Genomic DNA, 27900 nt, shown 5'->3' on the forward strand with positions numbered 1-27900 from the left:
GAATCTAACATAGGACGAACTTTGCGTTATGAATCAAGGACAAATAAATCAAATCATTTAATAATCGGAGCCTAGCCCATACCCAAATCCAAACCTTAACTAACCAAACCAAACCCAAACCCAAACCCTAGACTTTAATACAACTTGAACAAATATTTGCTTGAGATGTCTTTGTATGAAGGATTCTGTACGACCTGCCCGCCGCTCTTCAATGGCAAATGCCAGTTGGAAGAAAAAGATGAAAACATTCTTAAAAGTAATTTAGAATACTTGGAAAATATCCAAAATGAAACCAACTTGCTGAGAGACACAAAATGTGAGCTATGCAGGTTCGAATCATGGACAAGTAGAAGCTACTACCATCATTCTCTATGGTCTAACTCAAGCCTAACTTGAGAAAGTCGGGTCATTCAAAGATGTAAAAGAGCTTTGGGAAAAGTTAAGTGCTAAAATAAAAAAAGCCGAACTTGAATAAGTTAACTGCACTGTTTCAGTCAGATTTTGAGGACTCAACCGATGAAGTTGAACCTGAGTCAGAATCTGAGCCCAAATTAGAACTCGAGCCCAAGTCAAAATCCGAACAAGGCAAGTTAAAGGTAAGTTAAACTTTAATTTAGTTTTCATATTATTAAAAAGAGGGAGATTATTGGTGCTAGGTGCACAATATGCAATCCAGGGTTTTGATATATATGGGCATCTAAGTCTGGTTGGGAATCAGATATGATTTAAGTTTTGGTTGGTGACTAATCAAGTCCAAGTAATTAAGGCTTGGCGAACAAATTTCTAACTGAAGGCTAGGTGAATCAAGTCCAAGAGATTAAGGCTTGACTAACAAATTCCTAGCTGGACGCTAGTTGAATAAACTCTAAGTGTGTGGAATCAACTGGGAGCTAATTGCTTGACACAAGACTAAGTGTGTGGAATCAGGAGGTTGATTGCTTAGCAAGACCGAACTAGATGGGTTAAATCTAGTCAAGTAAGTGCGAGTAACTTCATATTTTATATCATAGTTATTACGTGTAACAACTGTAGGGAAGCATGTTCGACGGTTTAGGCAACCAGATGGAATTCGAGGGCAATTGGCTAGTGATACCTCTCGACGAAAGGATTTTGGAGGGTCTAGGCGATCGTAGCTGGGTTGAGGCGATCATAGTGTACAGGCGATCGAAGCAGCTACCGGGAGATGACGTTATGAGTAATTCGAACAAGGCAGTCAAGATGAAGTTTGACCCTGCCTAGGCGGCTGGAGAGCTTTATGAATGTTTTCTTACGGATAGAAGTTGTAGCCACGTCAACACCTCTACAATTGATTGGGAAGGCTCCAAGCGACCGAAAGAGTCCTATATAAGGAGTTTCGAGGCAGAGCTAGAAAATCAACGCATCTACACAGAATTCACTCGTGCTCTAAGTGCTCTTTCGCCTTCTATGTTGTGACACACTGTAACCCATGCTTCATTTTTCATCGGCAATACCTAGAGTAATATTTTTATTTTCAGTGTTGCCTTAATCTATTTTATTATGCTTAAACTTTTTAGATTTTTTTTTTGTATGGTTTCCCTCGGAGAAATTAGAAATAAGAATCATATTTTATATTTGTTGTGTGTTTATTTTGATTGATCAACTTGCATGCTTAAATTGCTAGCTAAATTCATTTGCATGCTTTTATTTACCTTTGTCTTATTTGATCGATTTATTTCCACTTTGCTTACTCTGATTGATTCAATTGTTTTAAATTAGTATTTGCTCATTTTTAAATTCTTTATGCTATTCACCTTCCTCTAGTATCGATTTTGATCCCACAGTTCATTCCTCTTTCATTGAAAGGGATGCCCAAAGGACAATAAAAAAAATATTGCTGCGTAGAGTTAGTGAAATAATTCTTTCCTATAATTGGAAGCAAAGAACCAAAATGAAGGGATGACAACTCGACCCGGAGTCGAGTTTTTGTTAATGGGAAGAATAATATAGGTTGGATTTCAAATTTTCCTTTGAAAAGTTTAAAAGTTGTCTAAGTCATTAAATTTGTATAATTTATTATATTTCTTAAAAAATAGCATGAGAACTTTTAAAAGATTGTTTAATTTTTTTAAAAAGTGAATTAGAGTTGTTTTTGGCATGATTAATATTTTATTGGGATAAATTAAGTTTTATTTGCAAGAATAGGTATTATTATTAATTTATTATAAGGGGTTAGGATCCCATGTAATAGATAACTTTTTGAATTAATATTATTATTTTTTATTTTATTGGTGAGAATTTATTTTCAGTAAGTGTTTTGTTTCTTCATGTGGGTTGTTGTTGCTGTAGTATTTATATTTCCTCTGTTTCATCAACACCGTTCAAGTTGGATTCTTCGAGGTTGGTGCGATGTCACCATAAGCTGACATTATGGGCTTTCTTGTTGCTTTGTGTAGTGGCTGTTTAAATGTCTTATGTGGAGGTTTTTTCAGAAACCATGCTTGGGACAGATGAATGACCAATCAACTTGAACATTAATAATAAAAAGTAAAGATTGTGCCATTTCTTTAGATTTAAAACTTTTAGGAAACTTGATGCGGTCACCCAAATTAATATTTGATATATGGAAATTGAATCCATCTAGTTTTTTCCAGGTAATGCAAAAATTGAAACTATTTTCCCTTGCATTACTTTCATGTTTTACTGGTAAAATAACTTCTTTCATCACTTAAATGCCTATATTTTATCAGCTTTATATATTGGTTTTCTGCCAATATGAGTTCTATGTACTTTCAGGTTGGTTTTGATGCCCTTTATTTTTCACGAATTGATTACCAAGACCGACAAAAGAGGACAGATACCAAGAGCCTTGAAGTTGTGTGGCGGGGTTCCAAAACTCTTGGTTCATCTGTAGATGTTAGTTCCACTCCCATCTTTCACTCTCATCTTTCAAGCCCTTTTTTTCCATAAATATCCAAAGCATGATTAAAATTTTTACTTCTTCAGTTAACTGTTTAAAAAAATGTCTATTTAGATATTCACCGGCATATTCCCAAAGGACTATGAACCACCCCCTGGTGGTTTTTACTTTGAGGTTAATGATGAGTCACCTGTTATCCAGGTCATTCCATGACTCAAACTATAGAATGTTAAACACTCTTTCAGAAACTTATTGCGATAAATGTTTGTGGATGAAGGATGATCCTCTTTTATTTGATTACAATGTTCAAGAACGAGTAGATGATTTTGTAGCTGCAGCTTTATCCCAGGTATGCTTCGTACTTTTCATATAGTTTTCACTTGCTACATTTTCCTCTCAAAATTCTAGTTGTCTAATTGACATGCTACACGAATGTGAACTTATTTTTTTTAGTTTTTTTTATTATTTCCGCTGACTGATGACAATTTTGATGAAGAGTGCAGATATTAATGACATGAAAGTTCTGCTTAAATATGCAGCCTGCCTGCAATCAAAATGCCATATAGTTCTAAAATTGAGTTCTTGCATAAAACGACATCAAAAAGAAACCAAATTATTCACAACTCCTGAAGCTGTCACATACAACCATTTATTATCATTTTCAACATGAAAAAAACTCTTCAGGCCTTATAGATTAGGATTTTGTTTGTTTTTCAACATTTGTTTAACTGCAAAATGGTCCATCATGTTAGAACACTAATAGCAATTTTCCTATATTTTCAGGCCAACATTACTAGGACGAATCATATCATGTTCACTATGGGGACTGATTTCAAGTATCAATATGCATCTTCATGGTTCCGACAAATGGATAAGTTCATTCATTATGTCAATAAGGTAATTTGTTTCCAGAAAAAGAATTCTTTGATAAGAACATGTAAGATTTTTTTTTTAGTGTGAAAGGTTTTTTTAATGTCATTATTTTTCTTCATTTGCCTATGATTTTTTAGATTTTGTTTTCAATGTTTTTTTTTGTAGTGCTGATGTTTGCATGTCCACCTGTTTATGAATTCCTACTTCATGTTTTATGCGGAATCACTTCTTTTTCTTCAATATCTTAAAGCAAAACTTGCTGAGATTGCTTAATCAGTGTTCCAATGTTTCCCTGTCTATCATGGAATTTTTATGACCAAACAGTAAGTCTTGTAACTATGGTATCTAACAAAATTGTTTGCTTGCTGAACGCTAATTATTAGGTTGTATATTAGAACTTGAAAGACAAACAAATTATTCTGCAGATTTTAATTCAAGGATCATCTTCTTTCTTAACCTTGTCTCTTGCAAAATCTAGTACGCTTCCTTTCCTGAATTATAGTGTTTGTGTTTCTCTGGTTTAGGATGCACGCATAAATGCCTTGTATTCGACTCCATCAATTTACACAGACGCTAAGCATGCTGCAAATGAGGCTTGGCCTCTGAAGATGGATGATTTCTTCCCGTGGGTGATGAATATAGTTGATACCAACCTTGGAAATTACTTTGTATTATCGTTTGATCTTCTTTAACTTGATTGTTAGATATGCCGATCGTGCCAATGCATATTGGACAGGATACTTCACAAGTAGACCTGCTTTAAAGGCTTATGTAAGAATGTTGAGCTCTTATTATTTGGTAAGTACTTTTGTGTGTGTACTGAAGTACTTGTACTAGCAATATCCCATGGTTATTCTCTGGAATTTTATTTATTTATATTGGCTATTAGCCTCATTGTTAGTAGTATCTCTTCCAAAACTAGGCAGCAAGGCAGTTAGAATTTCTTAAAAGAGGAAGTTATGGCCTTACAACAAACAGTCTGGCTGAAGCTTTAGCAATTGCACAACATCATGATGCAATTACAGGAACAGAGAAACAACATGTTGCAGACGATTATGCCAAGCGATTAGCTATTGGTTATACAGAGGTGATATATTTACTTGGGGCATGAAAATGCGAAGTTTTTTTTATATAGCCATAACTATTGTCTTCATGCTAGATGTTTCCAACAGGCTGCTAAATTGGTTGAATCTACACTTACTTCCTTGACTGAATCACATTCCAGCTCTGGTCATGATGGTGGTGATGCTGTAACAACAAAATTTGAGCAGGTAGAAATTAGTTAGATGCAACGCCCGCTGGATTTCAGATTCCTTTTTCATTCTTTCATAGTATTCGCCATTAGGATTGGTGTGGCTTATACTTCCAATTAGGTAAATTTTCTGGGCTATTTTGTTATTACAATCTTGTTTATAATTGAAATGATGCTTATGCCCTTTAGCACATTCCAGAATCTCCTGATATTGAAGTAGCTTAATTAATAATAATATCAAAAATAAATATCAGTTCTATTTGGCCTTTGTTTAAGAAATTAAGACAGTAAAGTTCTGATATTTTAAAAAGCACTGATCAAGTTATGTCCTTTAGCAGTAATTAGGAAGTAAGCTATGGTGATTTCTTTTTCTTAAAAATGATAATTGAGCATCTGACTTCCCCGACCTTTTTCCTAATCTTTAGGGATCCTAATCCTTTAAATAACACAGCTGAGATCATGGCTATAACGGAGTTTTGGTCTATGACCGAAAATATTTTGGTCTATGCTAATATGATTTCGGTATTTTTTAAATATAAAATATATTAACTAAAAATAAAATATTTAACATAAATATATAAAAAATAATTTTTTAAAAAGAAAAAAATATAGAGATAAATAAATAAAAATTTTATTATATATTTTTGGAATTAGAATAAATAAAATATATAGTTAATTAGATAATTTTATTAGAATTTAATTAAGTCTTTTTAGATTATCCCATTCATAGTTAGGAATTAATTAAGATAATCAACTTAAATTTTAATTAAAACACTTTAACCAGTTCACGTGACCCCTTCGTGGCTATGACATTTTTTAAATATAAAATATAATAATTAAAAATAAAATAATTTAAAAACAAAAAAAATTAAAAAAAAGAAAAAATATGGAGGTAAATAAAAAAATAATTTATTATATATATTTTTTAAAATTAAAATAAATATAATATATAATTAATTAGATAATTTTTATTAGGGTTTAATTAAACCTCTTTGGATTACCTATCATAGGTAGGAATTGATTGAGATAATCAATCTAAGTTTCCGTTTTAATTAGAAAAACCCCAACTCGCCGACTAGACCCACTTAACCTAGCGTGACCTGCGCGATCCCTTTGGTGATGCTGTGGGGGTCGCGCGATTTCTCCTGTGATATCTTGGGGTCGCGCGATCCCTCTTGTGGGGGTCACGCGACCGCGACAGTAAGCTATCAGGCTTATGTCTCTGGTCAAGTCTATCTAGCTAGCACCTATTACACTCCTTTAGTTTTGCTATACTTACCATACCATAACAGACCATTTGACGCCAATATTAGACCAATTTCAGACCACACATTGAAGAATATAATGATATCAGAGCCCTGTTCGTATCTTGAACCGTGAGTTTATGACTTCAGATTTCTACGAGAGAATTGAAAACTACACTATTTAGATTTGGCTCTACAACACCCATCAAGAAAATAATTACTTTAGATTAGAATATACATGGTTGCTATTTTAGAACTAAAACCCATACTCATTGTCTACATATATACAGATAGCTCTCACTTAAACTCTATTATAGAGTTTAGGAAGTTCTTTAGAAATCCAGCAACAAAACATCTTCCGGATTTTAGATTATATAACTAATAGCCTAGTACAGAAAAACTAGATATTAGTTGAGATTTAGAAGAATCTAGACTATCTTAAAGAAGCTCAAGAGTCTTTAAAAAAAACTTTTAATCAACTAAGATTAGATAGTATTCTTGCAAAACAGGACATACTAGCCCTATCTAAGTTAATTGTGAAAAATAAACCCAAACACTTTAAAACCCAATCTAAAGCACTCTTACTGCAAATCAAAGGACTGATTATTAGTAATAGTACACAGATTGACGAAAAACTTATAGCTCTTCATAAAATACTTAATGAAATCAAGTATAAATAAACAAAATTCATTTTGAAAACACTCATTATGAGGAGACTTTAGAATATACACAACAATATTCTAAAACAAAAGAGGACGGATATTATAGAGTTGATTTGACCGGAAAAAGTGATCAGATACAAATCCAGCAAAACAACACTATAATAGCTCTATTAACTTCTCTTCATCATAGAGTAACAATTCTAGAAAATCATAGAAACAAATACAAGGGACTAATCATTCCACAAATTGGAAAGAAGCCCTTGAAAACATAAACAAAGACTTAAGTAAGTTATCTACTCGAAATCTAGTTAATAGAAGATCCCCAAAAAATTATTCATTCCTAACTTATAATCCTAATTGGTCAAATGAGTTTCCACGAACTCAGATGGAATCTTTTACGAGTCCTTCTCAAACAATAAGAGGAAGACAACTAGAAACCAATACTACTTCTTAGCTAGATAATATTCTGGCAAGAAGAAATAGTTTTTCTAATCATAGATTAGAAGAACTTATAGATATAGATAGAGATTTTTTTAGACATCTTAGAACAGACCACTTCATCTTCCAGATGGAGGAGAAGAAAGACTTAACCGAATGACTGAAGCAAAGACGCTTTTAGCTAAAAGGTTTATATTTTATATACAGGATTAATAGTGTTTGGAGTCAGAGGTCTAAGAAGAACACAAGTAGAGGAAAAATCTTGTTAGTCTTATATGACTTCCGTTTCTCTGACAATGCAAAAGCAGTCATCAGACGTATAGAAGTTGACGTGAATAATAACTTAGGCATAACTTATCATTGTCCACATTTTAACATGACTATAAGAGACTTTGTCAAACATATTAAAATTCTGGTCCAAGCCAGAGGCTATGGTCAGTTCCAAAATAGCAATATCCAATTGAATATTATATTTCTGGGAAAAACTATAAATCATATCCATAATTTTAAGATCAAAGTCACCAATATGATTGAGGCTCTTATTTGAAAGGAATCTATTTCTTTAAATCTAGAAACTTTGATTCAGAAACCCTAGCAAATTTAGAATGGAATATCAACTTAGAAAATGCTGAATCAACACTTATAACAACAGATTCCATAATGTATAAAGACAGAAATGGAAACTTAGCGGTTAGATTTTCAGGATGCCAGCCTAATACTTCACAAAATGAAGAAGAAATAGAGGAAAACTTAAAACTGATGAATTTAGAAGAGAAAAACTCCTCTACAAATACTTAATCAATTACATGATAAACACATGAATGAACTTAGTAAGACAAACTAAGATTCAACATGCCAGTAGCATACAATTTAATGAATAGGTCAGAAGAAATAGCTTCTTTCTTCAATTTACTACCGGCAGAAGTAGCAAATTACTTAACTCAAGAAGACTTAGCTGAACTAGAGAAGTTCGATAAAAAAGAAAAGAAAATTGAGGATAATTGGATATTATATTTGGATGAAGAAAAAAATATAATAGCTCAAAAATGTAACGAAGATACATGCAGTATCAGAAAAAGATTTGATGAATACAGAATCCTCTGCAAGATCTGATGTATTTTATCATTGCCATATTAAAATTAGGACAGTGATAAGTTATGCCTAAGATATTATTCATGTTAACTTCTATAAGTCCTATTTCTTTGTCAGAGAAACGAGAGTCATATAAGACTAACAAGACTTTTCCTCCTACTCGTGTTCTTCTTAGACCGCTAGTCCAAACACTATTAATCCTAAGTGTATATAATTATGCCTTCTAGTTAAAAGTGCTCTTCTTCAATCATTATGTTAATTCTTTCTTCTCCTCCGTATGGAAGATGAAGTGGTTATGTTTTATGATGTCTAAAAAATAGAAGTAGTGAATGAAAGTATCCCTGATTATATAATCGTTTGGGATTAAGTGTGTTTAACTATTCGTTGGAGAACACAGTTAAATCTCTATTTATATATTTTAAGTTCTAATCTATGATTAAAAAATTATTTCTTCATGCTAGAATGTTATCTAGCCAAGAAGTAATATTGGTTTCTGGTTGTCTTCCTTTTATTGTTTGAGAAGGACTAGTAAAAGATTCCATCTGAGTTCGTGTAAGACTCATTTTGATTGATTAGGATTATAAGTTAGGAATGAATTAGTTTTTGGGATCTTCTAGTAACTAGATTTCGAGTAGATAACTTACTTTAAGTCTTTGTTTATGTGTTCAAGGCCTTCTTTCCAATCTATGGAATGACTAGTCCCTTGTATTTGTTTCTCTATCAACAATAACTAATTTTCTAGAAGTGTTAATCTATCATGAAGAGAAGTTAATAAAGCTATTATAGTGTTGTTTTGTTGAGTTTGTATCCGATCACTTTTTCATGTCAAATCAACTCTATAATATCCGTCATCTTTCGTTTTAGAATATTCTTGTGTATATTCTAAAACCACCTCATAATTAGTGTTTTCAAACTGAATTTTGTTCATTTATACTTGATTTCATCAAGTATTTTATGAAGAGCTATAAGTTCTTCGTCAATCTGTGTCCTATTACTGGTAATTAGTCCTTTGATTTGCAGTAAGAGTGCTTTAGATTGGGTTTCTAAGTGCCCGAGTTTATTTTTCTCAATTAACTTAGATAGGGCTAGTATGCCCTGTTTTGCTGAATACTATCTAATCTTAGTTGATTATAAGTTCTTTTTAAAGACTCTTGAGCTTCTTTAAGATAGTCTAGATTTTTTTGAATCTCAACTAATATCTGGTTTTTCTGTACTAGGCTATTAGTTATATGATCTAAAATCCAGAAGATGTTTTGTTGCTGGACTTCTTAAGAACTTCCCAAACACTGTTAAATAATTTGTAATGTTGGTATTATTCCTCTTAATGCATACATGTCATCTGCAAAGTATCGTGAAACTAAGAATGCTTTTGTTGCTCATCTCACATATTGTAGATGGAATGCCATAGATTTGCTTACCAAGATCTGCATAATTTTGACGAAAATTTTTTCGATGTTTGTACAGAAGCAGTATTATTATAATTGACTTTTAGTGTCGATTTTTCACACAAGCGAAGTCCATGCAAACATGAGGGATACAAATAAATTTATGATCTTAACCAATAGGTCTTAAGACTCAAAACCTTCATATGTTATATGTTCTTTACTAGTGTGTTCTGGGGTAATGGAAGACTACCTGATATATCAGGCAGCTCGTGATCATTTGATCTTCATCATCTTTTGTTCTCCATGCTAGTAATTTAGTAAGGCTTAGCATGGCCTGAACCCTCAGTTGGTCATTTCTAAAGAGGATTTATTTACCAGGATCATCTAATCACATCAAGCCTTTCTTTGCATGGAATGTTAAACCTTCACTTAACATGGCCATTTCTTTGTTCCAATCCACTCCAATCGATCCAAATTCTGGAGTCCAGGCTACTTTTTTTCCCAGACCTATTTTTGAGGTTTACATATGCTGAAACTTATAGGTTCTCAGATGATGCATGCATGAAATATATGTATTTTATGATGAATTCTAATTTCCTTCAATTGATATGAATTTGTGGTCAAAAGCAGAGCATTCTATTTTCATGGTGATTGCTTTTTCCCTTTTATTTTTAAGGCAATGCATTTGCACTTTTTTTCTTCTTTGCCTTAGATGCTAATTTATGAATTTGATTGTTGTTTTATACAGTGCTCCCTTCTTAACATAAGTTACTGCCCTGCATCTGAGTCAGAAATAAAAGATGGAAGGAGCTTGGTAAGTTTGTTTGATTTGGTATATTGCTTTCAAGCTGAGAATGTATATCATATACATGAACTTGTAGAACTGTAATCTTATAGGTTGTTCTTGTCTATAACTCTCTTGGTTGGAGAAGGGAGGACATCATCCGAATACCTGTAAGAATAGTTCTTTAGTTGCTTCTCTGGTTTTTGTTTATTGATTTGCATGTACTAAAACAGTTCACTTGGTGAACATTCTCTTTCAATTTGAAACATTTTAATCCAAGCACATTTGACAATTGATTTATGAAGCATTTTTTTTTGTCTTATCTGCTGATTTCATTGTTTATCTACTATTTTCCTGTTTCCTTCATAATACTTCTTTTTTGCTATATTTATTTTAGGAAATTAACTAAAGATGGGGTAACTATACCTCTAACGATGTGGCACCATGTCAAAAGGAAGAGAGAGAAGCATTAGAGGGTAAATTGAATAAATATTCAACTAGTGCTTTAGGTGTCCAACTGGATTATATTATTTAGAACCCACTCCCAAAACAATGGAAGACTAGAATAAAAGGACTCACTCCCCAAACAATAGTAGGATAATTGTTCAGAATCAAATACTTCAATTGTGGGCATCACAACACATTTTTTCAATTTAAATTATATAACAATTTCCTTCCAACACAAAAAATCGTGTGAAAATGAACTAAGAAAGCAAAAAGAGTTTGTGGGAAAATCGGTTTTGGTAAGCAATTCTAGGACTTCAGTTTTCATCGCGATGATCGTTGACACCTTAAATATGACTCTTTACCTCTGTGTTGAAATGCATGAAGGTGGTCTATCCCGATGTACACAGTGCCTACGCCAAGGTAACCTTACTAAAGCGATCACTTTTATAGGGAGCCTCATGTTATGATGCGCCACCCCACAATCCCCTAGGTGCTATCCTATACTTTGTGACGTCGAATCTGGGTAAACCCATTAAGCTCCGTGATAGCCAATGGTGCATGTCTTGGTCGTGGCGCGCCGTCAGGCTTGCGCGGTATCATATATATATAAAATCTATGTTGTTTAGATTAACGTTGCAGTATAGGAAAAGGAGACTTCCAAACGATCGAATAAGATTTTCGATTAGAGGGACGATTGGGCTATCGTAAGTTAGGTTCGAGCAACTAGATGTTCAAATGAGCATATAACTCGGTCAGATGTTGATCTGGTAGAGGATAAAGTACGGTCAATTAACGCGACACTACATTCGCACGACTATAAGTTAATTGTGCGAGCTAACAAATTTAATACTTATGAAAGCTAAGCCAAATAATGTTGTATGTATATTGTCCAACTATATTACATTGGGTTATATACATGAGTATGAGTAGTGTTTGATATCTATTAACTTGAAAATATGACCTATTTCTTGTTGGTGCCATCGATTAAGCCTAGCTTTAGCTTGGTCCTAATAGACGAAGGTTCGCAGCGAGGCGTAAGCCTTGCGCTTCCAAGACCTCGGAAGCGCTTGCTTCGTTGCGCCTCACGCAAAGTGCACGCTTGCACTTTTGCGGGAAGCACAGCTAGGTTTGCTTTTTTTTTTTTCTTTAAAGCCCTAATCAATACATCGATTCATGTTCACCACTGGATCGTTTGGCTCTCGCGCCTCTCGAAGTGTTTACCATTATCGGCAAGATTTTATGTTTTCGCATTTTCTTTTTCATTTGGTTATTTTTTTGCATTTTTCTGGCGTTGGCGCCGCTAGAAGCATCACGGGATGCCTCCTGCGGCACTAGATGCGGCGTGATGCCCTTGGCATTGTCGGCTATTGCGGGCATTGCGATGTGTCTGACAGCGTCGGACGTGTCGTCGGACGCCTCTGCCGTCGTCGGAAGCGTCCAATGACGCTCTAGGGCCGTCAGACTCGTCCCGTGACACGTCGCGATGACTGCGGCTATCGGCTATCGTGGTTTTTTTTATATTTATAATTAATTAATTAATTCAAACAACTCCTCACTTAGATAGGGATAATTCGAATAAACTTTTATAAATTCCAATTAAATTACCCCCAAAAAATATATAAAAAATATATTTAAAATTATTTTTTTATAACTTCTATTAATTTTAATTTTATATTTAAAATAATTTTCTTAATAAATATTATTAGTTCTTTATATTCTGTTTTCTCATAATTTAATATTTAAAATTAAAAAATCTAATAAATATTATTAATTCATGTAAATCATACTTATATTCTAATAATTTATATTTAAAATTAAAAAATCTAATAAATAGTATTGATTTATATAAATCATAATTATATTATAATAATTTTAAAAAAATTCTAATAAATTTTATTAATTAATTTATATTCTAATAATTTTATATTTAAAATTAAAAAATCAAATAAATATTATTAATTCCTATAATCATATTGATATTCTAATAATTTATATTTAAAATTTAAAAATTCTAATAAATTTTATTAATTCATATAAATGAGATTTTTGTTCATAATTTAAAATTTAAAATTTAAAATTTAAAATTAAAATATTCTAATAATTTTATTAATTCATATAAATCAGATTTATATTCATAATTTAAAATTAAAAATTAAAAATTAAAATATTCTAATAATTTTATTAATTCATATAAATCAGATTTATATTCATAATTTTATATTTAACAATAAATTTTTTAATAAATTTTATTAATTTTAATAATTGTCTCATTATGTCTAATATTGCTAAACTTAAATTTCATATATTTTGTTTTTTTACTTTACTAAGCCTAAACTATTTCACTTACAGTGCTTCCCGCTAAGATTCGAGTTTAGTATTTACTCCTTCAGTGTCACATCTAACAAAATAATATCATTTGCAAATAACATGCATCATGGTACTGGGTTTTGGATGTTGTTCCGTGAGTTCATTCATGATTAGTATTAAAAGATAGAGAGATTTACAGTTGATCCTTGAACAAAATCTTTCTATTCGCGAAATAGTAGGCTGCGCAGTCGAACGCTTAATCAATGATAGTCAACTCATGCTACATGTAAAAAGCAAGAAAAGAGTCATTGATAAAAAAAAAATATACAACAATGGTCGGGTATAGGATATTTAGTCAATTGATGGGTGAAATCTAGTCGATTGATTGAAGGTTTCCCACAATGGAAAGCAACCTATAAAAGGAGGAAGCTTTAGGGAGTTTCACACTCAATTCTTGCTGTGTTGTTGCATTTCTGAACCTTCTTTGAGCAATTCAAGTGAAAAAAAGCAAGCAAAAGAGCAAAACTTCATTGTTGTAATCTTTTTTTTTTTTTGTATTGTATTTTGTTTTTGCTCATCTTCTGTATTCCTCTTGTTATAAGAGGTTTTTTTTCCTGCCTTTGGATGGTATCTAAGGAGAGAGGGATTTTGAAACTGATCCACTGAAGGTGCATAGGCAGTTTAGTAGGAGCCAGCTCCTGAATTACGAAAAATTGGCTTGTATTGTTGTGTTCTTGTGTTTTATGCTTTGATTGTTTTATTTTTTTGCTGTGTACTAACTTGATTGTAGAGACGAACGCGAAAAAAAGCAAGTGTTTATTCACTTCTTCTCTAACCACACCCAACGATCCAACATTTATAAGATAATTCCATGTAGTGGCTTAAATGAGCTAAAGTAGGATTTTGTAGATTTAGTCTTATGTCCTGAATTTATGGAATTATTGATGATTATATATTTGTTAAATATTTCAGGTTATCAGTGATGCTATTCTTGTCACAGATCATGAAGGAAAGATAATCAAGTCTCAGCTTTTACCTATAAACAGTGCCTCCTTGTCTTTACGGAAAACCTATGTGCAGGCATACATAGGCAGCTCGCCTAGTGTAACACCTAAATATTGGCTTGCTTTCCCAGTAACAGTAGAAGCTCTTGGTTTCTCAACATATTTCATTAGAAGTTCGGAAACAAGAGGTTACTTCTTTTTATTACTTGGATATTGATTTTCTGTTGTCCATTCTGTGTAAAACAATGTGTTGAATAAGGTGTAAATTACTTGTCTTACATCAGGTACCCATGCTTTTATGTCAATAGTTGACTCATCGCAAGGTATGAAAAATTCCGCAAAGGAGGTCGAGCAAGGAAATCTAAAGCTTCAGTTTAATCATGATGGAAAATTAAGTTTCTATTTCAACAAAAGAAGTTTGGTATAATAATGTTACCCTCTTTTTGAAAAATTTCTTCTCCATATTCAATTTTTTATCTTCATCTTTGTGTGGGTTTAAATTGTAATGCTATGATTAAACATGCATATTAATGAGTCCTCAACTGTTTTTTTTGCCAAGTGCGTATAATCTCTTAAACAATTGTTAGCATTCCATTTAACTATTTTTAGCTGATGCTGTCACCTGATCTGAATATGCTACTTTTTAAGGTCAAAACTTCTATAGAACAGACATACAGTTATTATGTTGGAAATAATGGAAGTGAAATTGATCCTCAGGTATTTAAATGATTAAATTTCTAATGATATATTTTTGTGTGACACGAGGACATGCCAGCTAAGCTAACCATACATTTTTCTTCATTTATGTAGGCCTCTGGTGCATATGTATTTCGGCCAAGTGGTAAATTTCCTATAGAATCAGATAAGGTAAAACATTTTCTTTACCTAGAATGTCTTTTCCATCGTATTATGATTATTATCCTGTTGTATTAATTATTTTATTCCCCTTCAGCGTTGTTTTATGTTTTGAAAGATATCTACATAAACCACAATCATATAGGCTTACGGGCTTATGTAATAAGGGACCATAATGAACCCCTTTATGTTTGTGAGGATGGTGCAAGGAAAAGAAAATTCTAGTTTTTAATGTTCAAGTTGTGTCTATGTTTAAAATAAATCAGTAGCATACTTTATGGATTGGTTACAGTAATATGCAAAAATTTCTTTTATACTTGCAATGTGATATGTTGTCACTTAATGTTAATCACTTAATGATATATGAAATGTGCTTTACGATATGATAAAATTTATGTGGAATTATATATTTCTAGGTTTACTAATTAAAATATAGTAATAGATGCTATTTTGTCTTGATTACTTAGATTGATTAATTTAATATATTGCATTTAGACGGAAACTTATAATACGTTTTGTAGGATGTGACATTGCCTTTCGTCATTATTGATAGAATCTTTTATTAATTTGTAGCATGTAAATTTTAATTATTTTTTATTTGAGTATGGATTTTAAATGTATTATGCATTGGCTTAACCTCATGCTCCCTTTTCAATTATATATTTATATATTTTAAAATCTGGTTAATTAGTTAATAATGATTCTTTAGGTTCCTTTGACAATCTTAGAAGGGCCGTTGCTACATGAAGTACATCAACAGATAAATTCATGGATACATCAGGTGATGATATTCCTTAATTACTTGTAGTCTCACATAATGTGCATCCATCTTTTAATATTTGTGTACAGTTAGTTTCCTTTAGTGGGGTAGTAATTTATATTCTTATTATTTTCACAACTGATTGTCTTATTACCTTAGTTGTTGAGGGTCAGGAAAACTTAACTTTGATTACTCTTTTTGAAGTTAAATGATACGTCTTGAGTTATCATGATTAGGGAAATTATTCCTCATGAAATCCCTAAGTAGCATTCTTTATCTTTATATATATTATATAACAAATAAGGAGTATTACTAGTTGATCTTTTATTGTTTATATATAGGTCCTTTGCCCGTAACTCTCTCCCTCAAGCTGATTCGGAAATTATAGAAAATTTAACTTCTACAATATATTCAGTTATAGGTCATCTTAATGATTTGCTTAGCAAATCTGTTAAACTAATTTGTTAACTAATTGTTAGAACTAATATATGATTTGATCTCATTACTTTAATTTTTCTTTCCCGTGAAGTGACATTCAGTCTCTATATGCTTTATTTTTCTAATGAATCACAGAGTTTCAGGCTACATCATTGCAACTTGATTGTCACCGTAAAGTTTTGTCAACTTTACAAGGGTATATCCTAGCTCAGTCATTACTCAACCCAACTTAACCCAACCCAACCCAAATGAGTTCGCATGTTGCAAAGGCCATAGTTTTATATTATGCCTCTATACTCCACTTTGCCACCACTATCACCTTGTTGCTTTTCTAAGAAATGAGTCTATACCATCAGTCGACTATTCTCATGTTTCATTATCCAAATCCTATTATTGCATCTTCTATTTATGCCTCAATTTGAATTTGTCTTTGTAGCATTAGTTGACTTATATAGTCATCGATGGCTCATCCATGAATTGATCAGTTGACTGTTCTTCTGAACCATATCATTTTGTTTGTTGTTCATCAGTTTGAGTCAACTTCCTAGTTGATTCAGCTATTAGTTAACTAATCCAAACCCAAAAACCCCAAATGGCAATCTTTGGAGTTTTAAAGTTCAGAATAGTTGATTGGTATTCAACACTAGTCAACTGGCACATTTGAATACGACCATTCAAATGTCGAGCTTGCCTAGGTTGAATTGTACCCTCTATTAGATGTAGTGCCCTACAAAGTAGATTGTTGTAATATTTTTCTGAATTAATAACATTTGAATTCTGAATGTTTTACATATGTCACAAAGAATTTATATTGATATAAAATTGTTTTATGTTGATGATGTGTAAAAGTGAATATTTATTGAAAAGCTTAATACTCTGGTGGTATTATAATTCTAAATGGTTATTATTTACAAGAGGATTATAATTATACATTACAAAATACTAAATAGTCCATGATTATATCAAAGTAAGAGTCTTTGATTAGGAAATCACAAACACAGTCCATAAGCATTGAGAATGCAATTACCTTATCCAGGTGATCATGTGTTAGACTTTAGTTAGGGGTTTTGCATATAATAAGATTATACATGACAAGATCATTGTTGTTCGACATCACTAGATCATATGAGAATTAATCTTAATCCTGAGTAATAAAAAACTCCGCTCATGGATCAACGGGCCTTTTGACTTGCCAGACCTTACATCTATGTGGGCTCATGGCTAGCATTTTGGTAAATGTAAGAGTTCAGTCTTGAGTTTATAATGGAATAACTCGAGATTAATACATTGATAATTAATCAAGTGTTGGCTAATTATACAATTTATTGGAGCTTGAATTCATGGCTTCATGGTCCCCGCACCACCTTTGATAATCTAGATAAGATGCCTTTAATATAAGTAAATGATAATTATTTATGTTTACTCTTCACTGCATTCTAGATTATTTAATGGTTAGAAAAGTTAATAATTTATTATAAGAGTTATTAGTAACTATCAATTGATAAATATTAGATATTTATTAAAAACATAATCCATATTATTTAGACTATAGTTCTGAAAAATAAGATTTAATTCTAATTTGATGAGAATTATAGAAAATAAATTTTGAATTATTTTCTTAACCCTGGATGCCATTTATCAGAAATAAAAAAATTATATTTTCTTATATTTCAAATTTGATTGGAGAAATATCTAAATAAAATATTTTAGAAATATTTTGAGGATAATTATCCTCATAATAGGTGCCATTTAGGAGAGAGGAGAGGAAATATTTTCTCTGAAATTTTCTTGATTGGGTTGTATTTTATCGGATGATTACAAAATCTAAATGGGATATTTCAAGAGCTAAAATATCTCACTTAATCCTATCAGGATTGATGCATATTGCTAGGATTTTGGGCCCTATTTATATGCCTCATTCTCCTCGGAAAAGAAGAGAAGAGAGGATGCAAAATATATGATTCAGAGTAGTTGTATGTGAAAATAGACTCTCTTCTCTAAACCTATACGCCCACACATAGAAAGAAAAATAGTTTTTCCTTCTTTTGAGAAGTGAGTTAAAATCTAAAAGCGAGCTCACTCTCTAGTCTAATTTTGACCAGAGGCTAGGAGCAAAAGTTTGTGGTGTCAAGGAGATCAAGCATATTCAACCTTGCCTGCCAAAGAACTTGATTAGATCAAAGAGGACTTATCAATCGTATGATGTTAGAAGGAATCTTAATTACCTATGTTGGTGGTTCTAGTCTCTTTTTCTAGTTAATTTAGTTGGTAAATTAATTAATTTATTTAACAATATGTTTGATCAGTTTAATTAATTAGGAGTTATGAATTTCTATTAATCAACTTGACTATCCTAAATTATTTATTAGTTATTTTAATTGTTTAAATAACCTAAAGATTGATTAAATTATTGAATCAATTATTTTATTTTATTTTTTAAAATTTTGTTACATTTCGTAACACATTTATTACATTTTGAACGCGGTAAGAACACCCTCACCCAATGAGTATAGGTCACTTAAACTCCCATGGAGTCTTACAACGTTTTGAAACCACCTCCCGTCAAGCTATTTGTCCCTCGGATGCATTGAGCCTTTGGCTCGCTCCATATGCTTTCCTTCACATTTTCACTTATGTATTCCACCTCCGTGTCTTAACAACGCTCTAATGCTACTCATCTTGTAGTCTCTTGGATGCCCACGCATCTTTATTTGAACTCTACGGACTTCGAGCCCTCGAGCTATTAACCGAGTCTCTTTCCCCTAGCTGAGGTGGAAAATTCCACCTCCCTTTCCGGAGGAATGCCAGAGACATCCTCAAGAAATACGCTAGGAAATTCTCGAACAACTTCGACATCCCCCACCTTCTGGTCGACTACATCAGGTATCGAAACAACATTGGCTAGAAATCCTTGGCATCCCCTTGTCATGAGCTTCCTTGCACTGATGCAAGAAATGAGGTGCGGCCTCTGTCTGTTCCTGGTTACCTCAAAAATAAACGGCTCCCCGTGTTGGGTTTTTTGGACCGCGAAAACTGCTTTTTCGCGTCGCGGAAACCCCGAAACCCCCATGCCACCGGATCCGTGCGAAGTAAAATAAAATAAAATTTACGAGTACGAGTTTCTTACATCTAGATCTACATTAAGAGAAGATCTTTACCCTTGGTGCGAAGCCCTTCGCGTATCCCGCTCTTCCAAGTGATGTCGGATCTCGAGGTTGTTAAGTGTACAACCCTCTAGAAGTATCCACACCAACAAATAGGTGGAGAAACCTAACACAAAGGTGTGCTAGCACCTTGGTAAGGTTCGGCCAAGAGAGGAGAGGGAGAAAGGTTGAGAGCTTGAGGAAGAAGATGATGGAATAAAAATGCCTTGAATGAAAAATGAATTCCATTCACTCACAAAAGTGGCCGACCACATGTGTAACTCCTCATTTAATGTGGTCGGCCACATTAAATTGAAAGGGAATTTGTAACCTCCATGAGGTGGCACACACATGTGCTAGCCTTGATGATGTGGCACATCATCATTTGTTCTCCTAATGCCAACTCACAAATAAGGTGGCAAATGGTCAAGTCAAACTTGACCTTTCATCTTCCTTCTCAAGTCAAGTCAAACTTGGCCAAATCTCTTTCATGGTTGATCTAATCTAACCATTTGATTCAAACAAACTTAATATAATGAATCTAATTCATTTAATTAAATTGATTCAATGAGTCATAATCTAAATTAGACTCATTGAACACATGAATCAACTTGAGTCCAACTCAATTAGCTCAATTAGGATTACTCTTAATTCAATTTGATTCATCACATGAATCTAATCCTCTTGGTTCATCATATGAACCTAATCTCCATCTAATTGTCCTTAGTGTGTGCCCCTATAGGTTCTTGTAACGTTGGCAATGCCCCTAAATCCATTTAGGAGCATAAGTAATGAGCGGTATCTAACAACACATCATTACTACCCAAGTTACAAGAATGTTGAGATCCAACATCACCTTGTGACTACTAATTGTGACTCCTCACAATATATGACAAGTGTCCTTCTATCCTAGACATCTAGATTGATCAATGTGAGGCATAGACCGTGTCATCCTCTGACCAATCTAAATCTTGAACTCCAAGTAGACTCACTAAATCAAATGAGCTCAATATCTCATATTGACTCATTTGGGCATGACCATGCACTTCGTGGTCTCACTCTATCAAGAATATCGATGTCTCTCCAGTCATATAGGAGGGATAGATCCCATCTACATCACTCACATCCCTCTGCATAATTCGTTACATACCCAGTAATCGCCTTTATAGTCCACCCAGTTACGAGTGACGTTTGACGAAACCAAAGTACATAACTCCTTATGTAGGGAACCATGGTGACTTCAGGTCTAAGGACTAGTAGTCATACTAATAGTCACATGAGAAAGTATATGACACTCATATAACGATCCATGATACTTTCTCATGGAGGGTAATTCAGTATACATTCTCCAATGTATACCCATGTGTCAACTTGATATCTCTATATCCATGACTTGTGAGATCAAGTCATCGAGTTGACCTACATGCTAGTCTTATTGCATTAACATTGTCCCTGAATGTTAATACTCGACTAGGAATGATTAAGAGTAGTGTTCCCTATATCATCTCCCTATCGATTCAACCAATCGATTCATATAGGTAAGAACCTTCTACTCAAGGACGCTATTATACTTAGTTTATTTGGCACCAATACAAGTAAGTATAATAACCAAAAACAAATGCCTTTATTTATATAAGAATATGATACAACAAGTCCATAATACAATCATCAAATGATTGACTCTAGGGCTCTAACTAACACCCCGCGGGGTGGTCGGACGGACGTCGACCTCCGTCGGAAGTCGATCGAAGTTCCATTTTGTGATAACCAATCCATTCTCAGAATAATGTCGAACTAGGCATTGGCAACACGATGAGATCCGCCTGAACCACATGCTCCTGCAGTCTAAACTCCATGTCCTTCGCCATCCTGGTAGATAACATCTACTCACCAGAAGGTCCGGTGACTTTGAACCCAATCCCCTTGTCTTCTAGTAAGATACCCAGTCGCTTTACGAAGACCTTGGATATAAATGAGTGCGTAGCTCCCGAATCCAGCAAAGCATAGGTAGCTACACCTGCAATAGATATTCGCAATACCATTATACCCATTTAAGCATAATAACTTTCGAAAATTGTCCGTTAAGCACCTTAAAGTTTTGAATCGATCAAATTCCTGTTCTTAGCTCTATATTTCTTGTCTATAATCCTGTTATTGAGGTCCCATCTCAGATCATGTAATCCTAAATCACTCATGCTTAACATTTTATGCGATAGACAATAAATACATTAAATTAGTTGGATTACTTGTGACAAGCGTAGTGTCTGGCTCTGCTTCCTTGGCATGCATCACAAATTCTCGTCCGATCACCGGTTCTTGCAGCTTTGGGCGTTCTTTAGCTTTGTGTCCATCTCCTCTGTATTTGAAGCACTTGTAGGTGCCCCACAGACACTGGCCATAGTGCTGGCGATTGCACTCCTTGCACAATGGATTTTCCTCTATCTTTGGGGCAGTTGCTCCCTATGGTTGTTGCTTCGTTTTCCCTTAAGGCTTCGACTGTCCCAATCCTTTTTGTGGTTCGGTATATGACTTCTTATTTTGCTATTGTTGTTGAGGAGGCCTCTTCTTCTACACTTCCTACTCGATATCTTTCAAGGACCGCTCGGCTCTGTAGGCTCTAGTGACAACATCTTGATATTCAGTCGGATCGGCCAACAGAACGTCCCGGCGGATGATAGGCCTGAGACCATCCAAAACGTGCCTTAATTTTTCAATAGCATCATTTGTGATTAGGGGCACAAAATGACATCCTCTATCGAACTTCTTGACAAACTCAGCAACAGACAAGTCTCCCTGTCGGAGACTCATAAACTTCCTCTTCAACCTAGATCTCACGTCAGCGGCAAAGTACTTTTCGTAGAAGATCCCCTTGAACTCCTCTCAGGTCAGGGTATTCTGATTAACCTCCTTTTCTGCTCCCTCCCACTATAGAGAAGCATTATCCTTCAGCAGATATATGGCACATCAAACTCTGTCAGTGTCAGCCATGTCTATGTATCGAAATATCACCTCCAAGGATCGGATCCATCCCTCAGCAACAAAGGGGTCAGTAGTGCCAGCAAAATCCTTAGGGCCCATCCTCCTGAACTGCATATACACGTCCTCCTGTCGTCCCCTATATGCATTACTAGTATGCTGAGTCGAGTCATTCCTTCCAGTATACGGGTAGCAGCATCTGGTAGCGGAGATGGGGGATCAGGCGTAGCATGTCTCTCCTCCTCACGTTCTCCTCCATCACAGCCATCTTCCCTATGCCTTTGATAGACCCGTCTTGGAGGCATACCTGCACATATCATCCTATCCCATTCGTAACCATCTTGCACTCATTTGAAATATTTAACCGCCTAACTTTTATATCATATAAGCATTTAAATTCAGCATATACAATTCAAAGCGGTAATAATTCACAGACTTGGGGCTGAACTTCCCGGAATTGGCAGGACACATCCCTTACAAGATCCTTGCTCTGATACCAACTGAAACGACTCTTAAGTTTTTTTTATTTACATTCCATGCATCATTTAGCATTCCAATAAATAAGAAAACTATTTGTAATTAATAAACTAGTCAAATATCCTGGAGATCTAAATTCAATACTATTTTATTCTTTCTAAATTTGATCAAGGGTCCAAGCCTCCAACGTCATCTGTTTCTTCACCTGCCACAAACCAAACCCAGTGAGTCTAACTCAGAGCCTCTAAACCATAGTAGCAAAAATTCCTTAACCAGTCGTATGCATCATTAAATCTACCTTTACTTGGAATTTATTGTCAAACAAACAAGTAAGCAGACATATAGACATTTTTCCATAAAAACATTAAACTATGAGTATCACACAATATTTTTGTGTATCCTTTAATCATTACATTATATAGCATTTTCCTTTAGCATTTATCATATATCATTCTTAGGTAGAGATGTATTAGTTATCCTTTATCTTTTGTTCAATTGATCAATCTATTTAACCATGGTACTAGGTGGCAGAGCGTCAGCAACTCTTGTCACTGGATCATGGCCAAATATGAAAATATGGTATTAGGATCCCTCTAGGGCCTTGTCCCGTAAACGGGGTCCCTCTGGGACCTTGGCCCTCACAGAATTTCTATTAATCCTTATCATCGTTGTCATTTTTCATTTTTTTCATCATTAAATAAGCATTCATACCATTCATTTAAATAAAGCTCACATACTTGAGAAGCATAAATATCACTAACTAAATAAAGCTAAATAAGCATGATTATTATTTACTATATAAAGCTAATTAAACAATCATACCATTAATCTACATAAGCCTTAAATAAGCATGCATATCATTAACTACATGAGCTTGATAAGCATGGATATCATTAACTAAGTAAAGCTAAATAAGCATGATTATCATTTACTACATAAAGCTAACTAAACATTCATACCATTAATCTATATGAGACTCAAATAAGCATGCATATCACTAACTACGTGAAGCTCAATAAATATGAACATCATTAACTACTTAAAGCTAAGTGAACATCCACACTCCTAGACCTCCTCGAACATCAAGTGACCAACCATTCGTCAAAATCTGCTACACACCCACACACCCTTCGACAATTTCTTAAACCTTATTGCAGATAGCCCAAGTAATCCTTCAAAAATCTGCTGCTTGTAGCTCCCAATTCCCCTTCAAAAACTTGCTGCACATACCCCAAATACCTGAAAAATCTGCTGCTCTTAACCCTCAAATCCCCCTCGAAAACCTGTTGCGTATGACCCCAATATCTCTAAATATCTGCTGCTCTTAACCCTCAAATCCCCCTCGAAAACCTGCTGTGTATAACCCAGAAATCTCTCAAAAACCTGCTGCTCTTTGCCCTCAAATCCCCCTCGAAAATCTGCTGCGTATAACCCAGAAATCTCTTAAAAACCTGCTGTGTATACAAGTTCAAAGGCGTAGGAAGAAAAGTCGAAAAAAACTACTGCATATACAGATTCAAAGGAGTAGAAGAAAAGTCGGAAAACTGCTGCATATACAGATTCAAAGGAGTAGAAGAAAAGTCGGAAAACTGCTGCATATACAGATTCAAAAGCGTAGAAAGAAGGGTTGGAAATCTGCCGCATACATAGATTCAAAGGAGTAGAAAGAAGGGTCGAAAACCTGCTGCATACACAAATTCAAAGGAGTAAAAAGAAAAGAGTTTAAGAGGTGCCTTTGTGCTCGGAGGCTTGGTGTTGGCGCAGGTGACGACGAGGAGCAACGATGGGGTATCCCTTTCGCCTTGTTCTTCCTTCCAAGGTCGAAGACGAGATCTCTCCGCCTCCCTTTCTTTTCTTCCGCCGAGACCTCTCCCTCTCCCTTTCTTTTCTTCCGTCGAGACCTCTCCCTCTCCTTTTTCTTTTTTTTTTTATTTCTACCGCACCTCTTATAAGAACTAAACCCTAGGGTTGGGTCCATTCCTTACCAATTGGGCCGAGCCCATGAGTCCATTAGTTGGTTAAAAGCAATTTAGCCCCTTAAATAAAATAAAAAGTTTATTATCATGTTTCCCCTTGACTTTTTCTTTTTTTTTTTTAAAAAATAAGGTCAGAGCTTACAAAAGACATCACTTGCAGTCTTTGGAAGAGAGACAGACGATAAGGAAGAAAGACAAGATAAGAACTAGTTAGTCGATTCTTACGTTTTGCAACCCCATTCTGTTGAGGGGTATGAGGGCAAGACGTGCGATGCAACACACTGTGAGATGCCAAGAAAGTACGAAACTAAGTAGATAGATACTCGCGTGCATTTTCACTTTGCAAAGTTCGAAGAGAAATACCAAATTGAGTTTTGATTTCATGGAAAAAAGATTGAAAAATAGGAAATAATTCTGAACGATCCTTCATCAGATATAACCAAGTACAAAGGGAAAAATCATCTATAAAAGTAACAAAATATCGTGATCCCAATGTAAAAGAAATACGACTCGGACCCCAAACATCAGAATGAACCAAAGAAAAAGGGTACGTAGCTCGACTCACAGTACGAGGAGAAAAAGAACTGCGAACAAGCTTTCCTAATTGACATGACTTACAAGACAAAGACTCTTAAGTGAGAAACGCTAGAACGTAATTGTTTCAACTTATTCAGACCTGGATGTCCCGACTGAGCATGAATAAGAAGTGGAGATGTCGTCGAACCAACAAGAGAGGGTTGTTGAAGCTTGTATAGGCCATGAGACTCACATCCGAAGCTAATCATCCTCCCCGTACTCCGGTCATGTAAGGAAATAAAAGTTTTAGTAAAAGAGATGATACAATCAAAGGCCCGAGTAAGTTGGCTTATGGACAATAAATTATAGGGGCTCCGGGGACATAAAGAACATTATGGATAAGAGACGGGGAAGGATAAACAATACCAATACCCTAGGACTGAGTTTGGGAACCATTGGCCATGGTGACAACGGGTAAATAACCGAAAGTAGAGAGAAGAAAAAAAGGATTTATTACTAGTGATATGATCGGTGGCCCCAGAGTCGAGAACTCAAGGACTCGAAGAGCGAGATATGTCAGCAAAGGAATTACCAGCGTGTGCAATGGTAGCAGTGGGATTTGAAGCCTAATAATCCTCATACCATTTCAAAAAGTCATCATAGGAAGGCGGTGTTTTGGAAACAACCTCTTGCAAAAAGCAGGGTAAGGCTGCGTACAATGAATCCTTCCCTGGGACTTCGCATGACGGGAGCTTCGTGCACCGGGCTATCCTTTTTTTTTTTATCATAGGAAGGCGGTGGGGTTAGATTCGGTGAAAATTGTGTAGCGGAAGCTGAAGAAGCGACAGAACTCTAAGCGATCTGAGCAGCGCGAGGAGATCGACTATGGAGACTCTAACAGTTATCAATCGTGTGTCCTGGTCGGTGGTAGTGATCACACCAAGGACGCCCTTTGCCACCCTTACGAGGTGGAGGTTTGTTGTTGTTTCGAGAGACCAAAGCTCACGAGTCAACAAGAACGGAAGGAGACAACAAGATTTTGGTAGGGACACAGAGGAGAGTTGTCCAGGTATTGTCCATGGTAGCTTCTGTGGGGCTGCTCAGGATTTGATCGTGAACATGAGAATAATCTGTGGGCAGACCATATAAAGCCAAAGACAAAATTTTCTTCCAATTTTCAAGTTCCGCAATAGGAGTGGCCGCAGGTGGAAGTAGTTCATTGAAGTCAGAAAGAAGGCTAGGGATTGAACCTAGATAGGTAGACATTGAATCCTTATGGGCACTGAGAATGGTCATGAGATCTTCACAAACCTGATAGAGTCGCCGAGAGGTGTTTGTAAAGATTTGTTGAGCCTGTGTCTAAACAGAGTTACATGCTTTGTGAGTGTGGAAGACATCCCTAAGAGATGGATGGATGGTGGCTCGGATAATGCAAGACAACGGGCGTCAACCTTTTTCCATAGAGGACGATCGGCGACTTGGACATCCTCTTCGGTGTGAGTGAGATGTGTCTCATAACCCTGTCCAACAAGCCAAAACTCAATATGAGAGGCCTAAGAAGAGTAGTTCTTACCATCCAACTGCTCCGAAGAGAGTGGTGCAGTGATGTGGTTGGTAAAGATTGAAATATCTGGTTTTGGAGTGGCGGAGAAAGTCATTGATCAACTCGGTGAAAGAGGGTGCACAACGAAGAAAGGCTCAAGCGATGTAAGAAGATAAGTGGGGACGGTGGAATTGTAGGAAGAATAATCCTTGCCTTCACCACGATCTTCCGAGCTTCTCTTCGTCGCCGGATTACAGGAGAGGACGGAGGATGGTGTGCTCACAATGCAGGAAAAATGTCGCGTCGGTTCGCGAAGAGGAGAGGAGGGCGATAGCGTCGGGCGATGTTGTGGCGCAAGGAACAACGACACAGAAAAAAATAGGATTTGCCTTTCAACATCGCTCTGATACCATGTGGAAAAGAGAAAATCTCTCTATCTTATCATTAATATGTTTATATGTAGGTATTTATATACATAAGGAGAGAAGAAAAATCAATCTCAATCCTAATAATCAAAGGAATCCAAATTAATCATAATCCCTACAATCAAGGGAATCTTCAGAAGTATTCAACAGAATCCATTAAAAAAATAATAATATAGCTAGGAGATAAATAATTAAATAAATATAAATTTTATTATATATTTTTAGAATTAAAATAAATAAAATATATAATTAATTAAATAATTTTATTAGGGTTTAATTAAGTCTCTTTGGATTACTTCTATCATAGCTAAGAGTTGATTGAGATAATCAACGTAAAGTTCAGTTTTAATTAGAAAAATACTCCGTTTTAATTAAAAAACCTGACACCTCGGCACTACTGCGGGGTCGCACGACCCCTTTGACGC

General features: G+C 34.8%; 1 protein-coding gene across 3 annotated transcripts in view; it reads left to right on the top strand.

Moving 5' to 3' along the window:
• The window catches only part of LOC122041044 (alpha-mannosidase At3g26720-like), a 105049-nt gene that overhangs the window by 8434 nt on the left and 68715 nt on the right, over nt 1–27900 (top strand). For all 3 annotated transcript variants that reach the window (XM_042600579.1, XM_042600578.1, XM_042600577.1), the window contains exons 5-19: nt 2755–2874; nt 2993–3079; nt 3156–3227; nt 3662–3775; nt 4276–4376; nt 4456–4549; nt 4674–4838; nt 4924–5022; nt 10573–10638; nt 10722–10778; nt 14335–14554; nt 14651–14787; nt 15015–15083; nt 15177–15233; nt 15931–16002. In XM_042600579.1, coding sequence (XP_042456513.1) covers nt 2755–2874; nt 2993–3079; nt 3156–3227; nt 3662–3775; nt 4276–4376; nt 4456–4549; nt 4674–4838; nt 4924–5022; nt 10573–10638; nt 10722–10778; nt 14335–14554; nt 14651–14787; nt 15015–15083; nt 15177–15233; nt 15931–16002 — 1530 coding nt within the window. The remainder of the gene's footprint in view (nt 1–2754; nt 2875–2992; nt 3080–3155; nt 3228–3661; nt 3776–4275; nt 4377–4455; nt 4550–4673; nt 4839–4923; nt 5023–10572; nt 10639–10721; nt 10779–14334; nt 14555–14650; nt 14788–15014; nt 15084–15176; nt 15234–15930; nt 16003–27900) is intronic.

Source organism: Zingiber officinale, chromosome 2A (assembly GCF_018446385.1).
Source record: "Zingiber officinale cultivar Zhangliang chromosome 2A, Zo_v1.1, whole genome shotgun sequence".
Classification (NCBI taxonomy): Eukaryota; Viridiplantae; Streptophyta; class Magnoliopsida; order Zingiberales; family Zingiberaceae; genus Zingiber; species Zingiber officinale.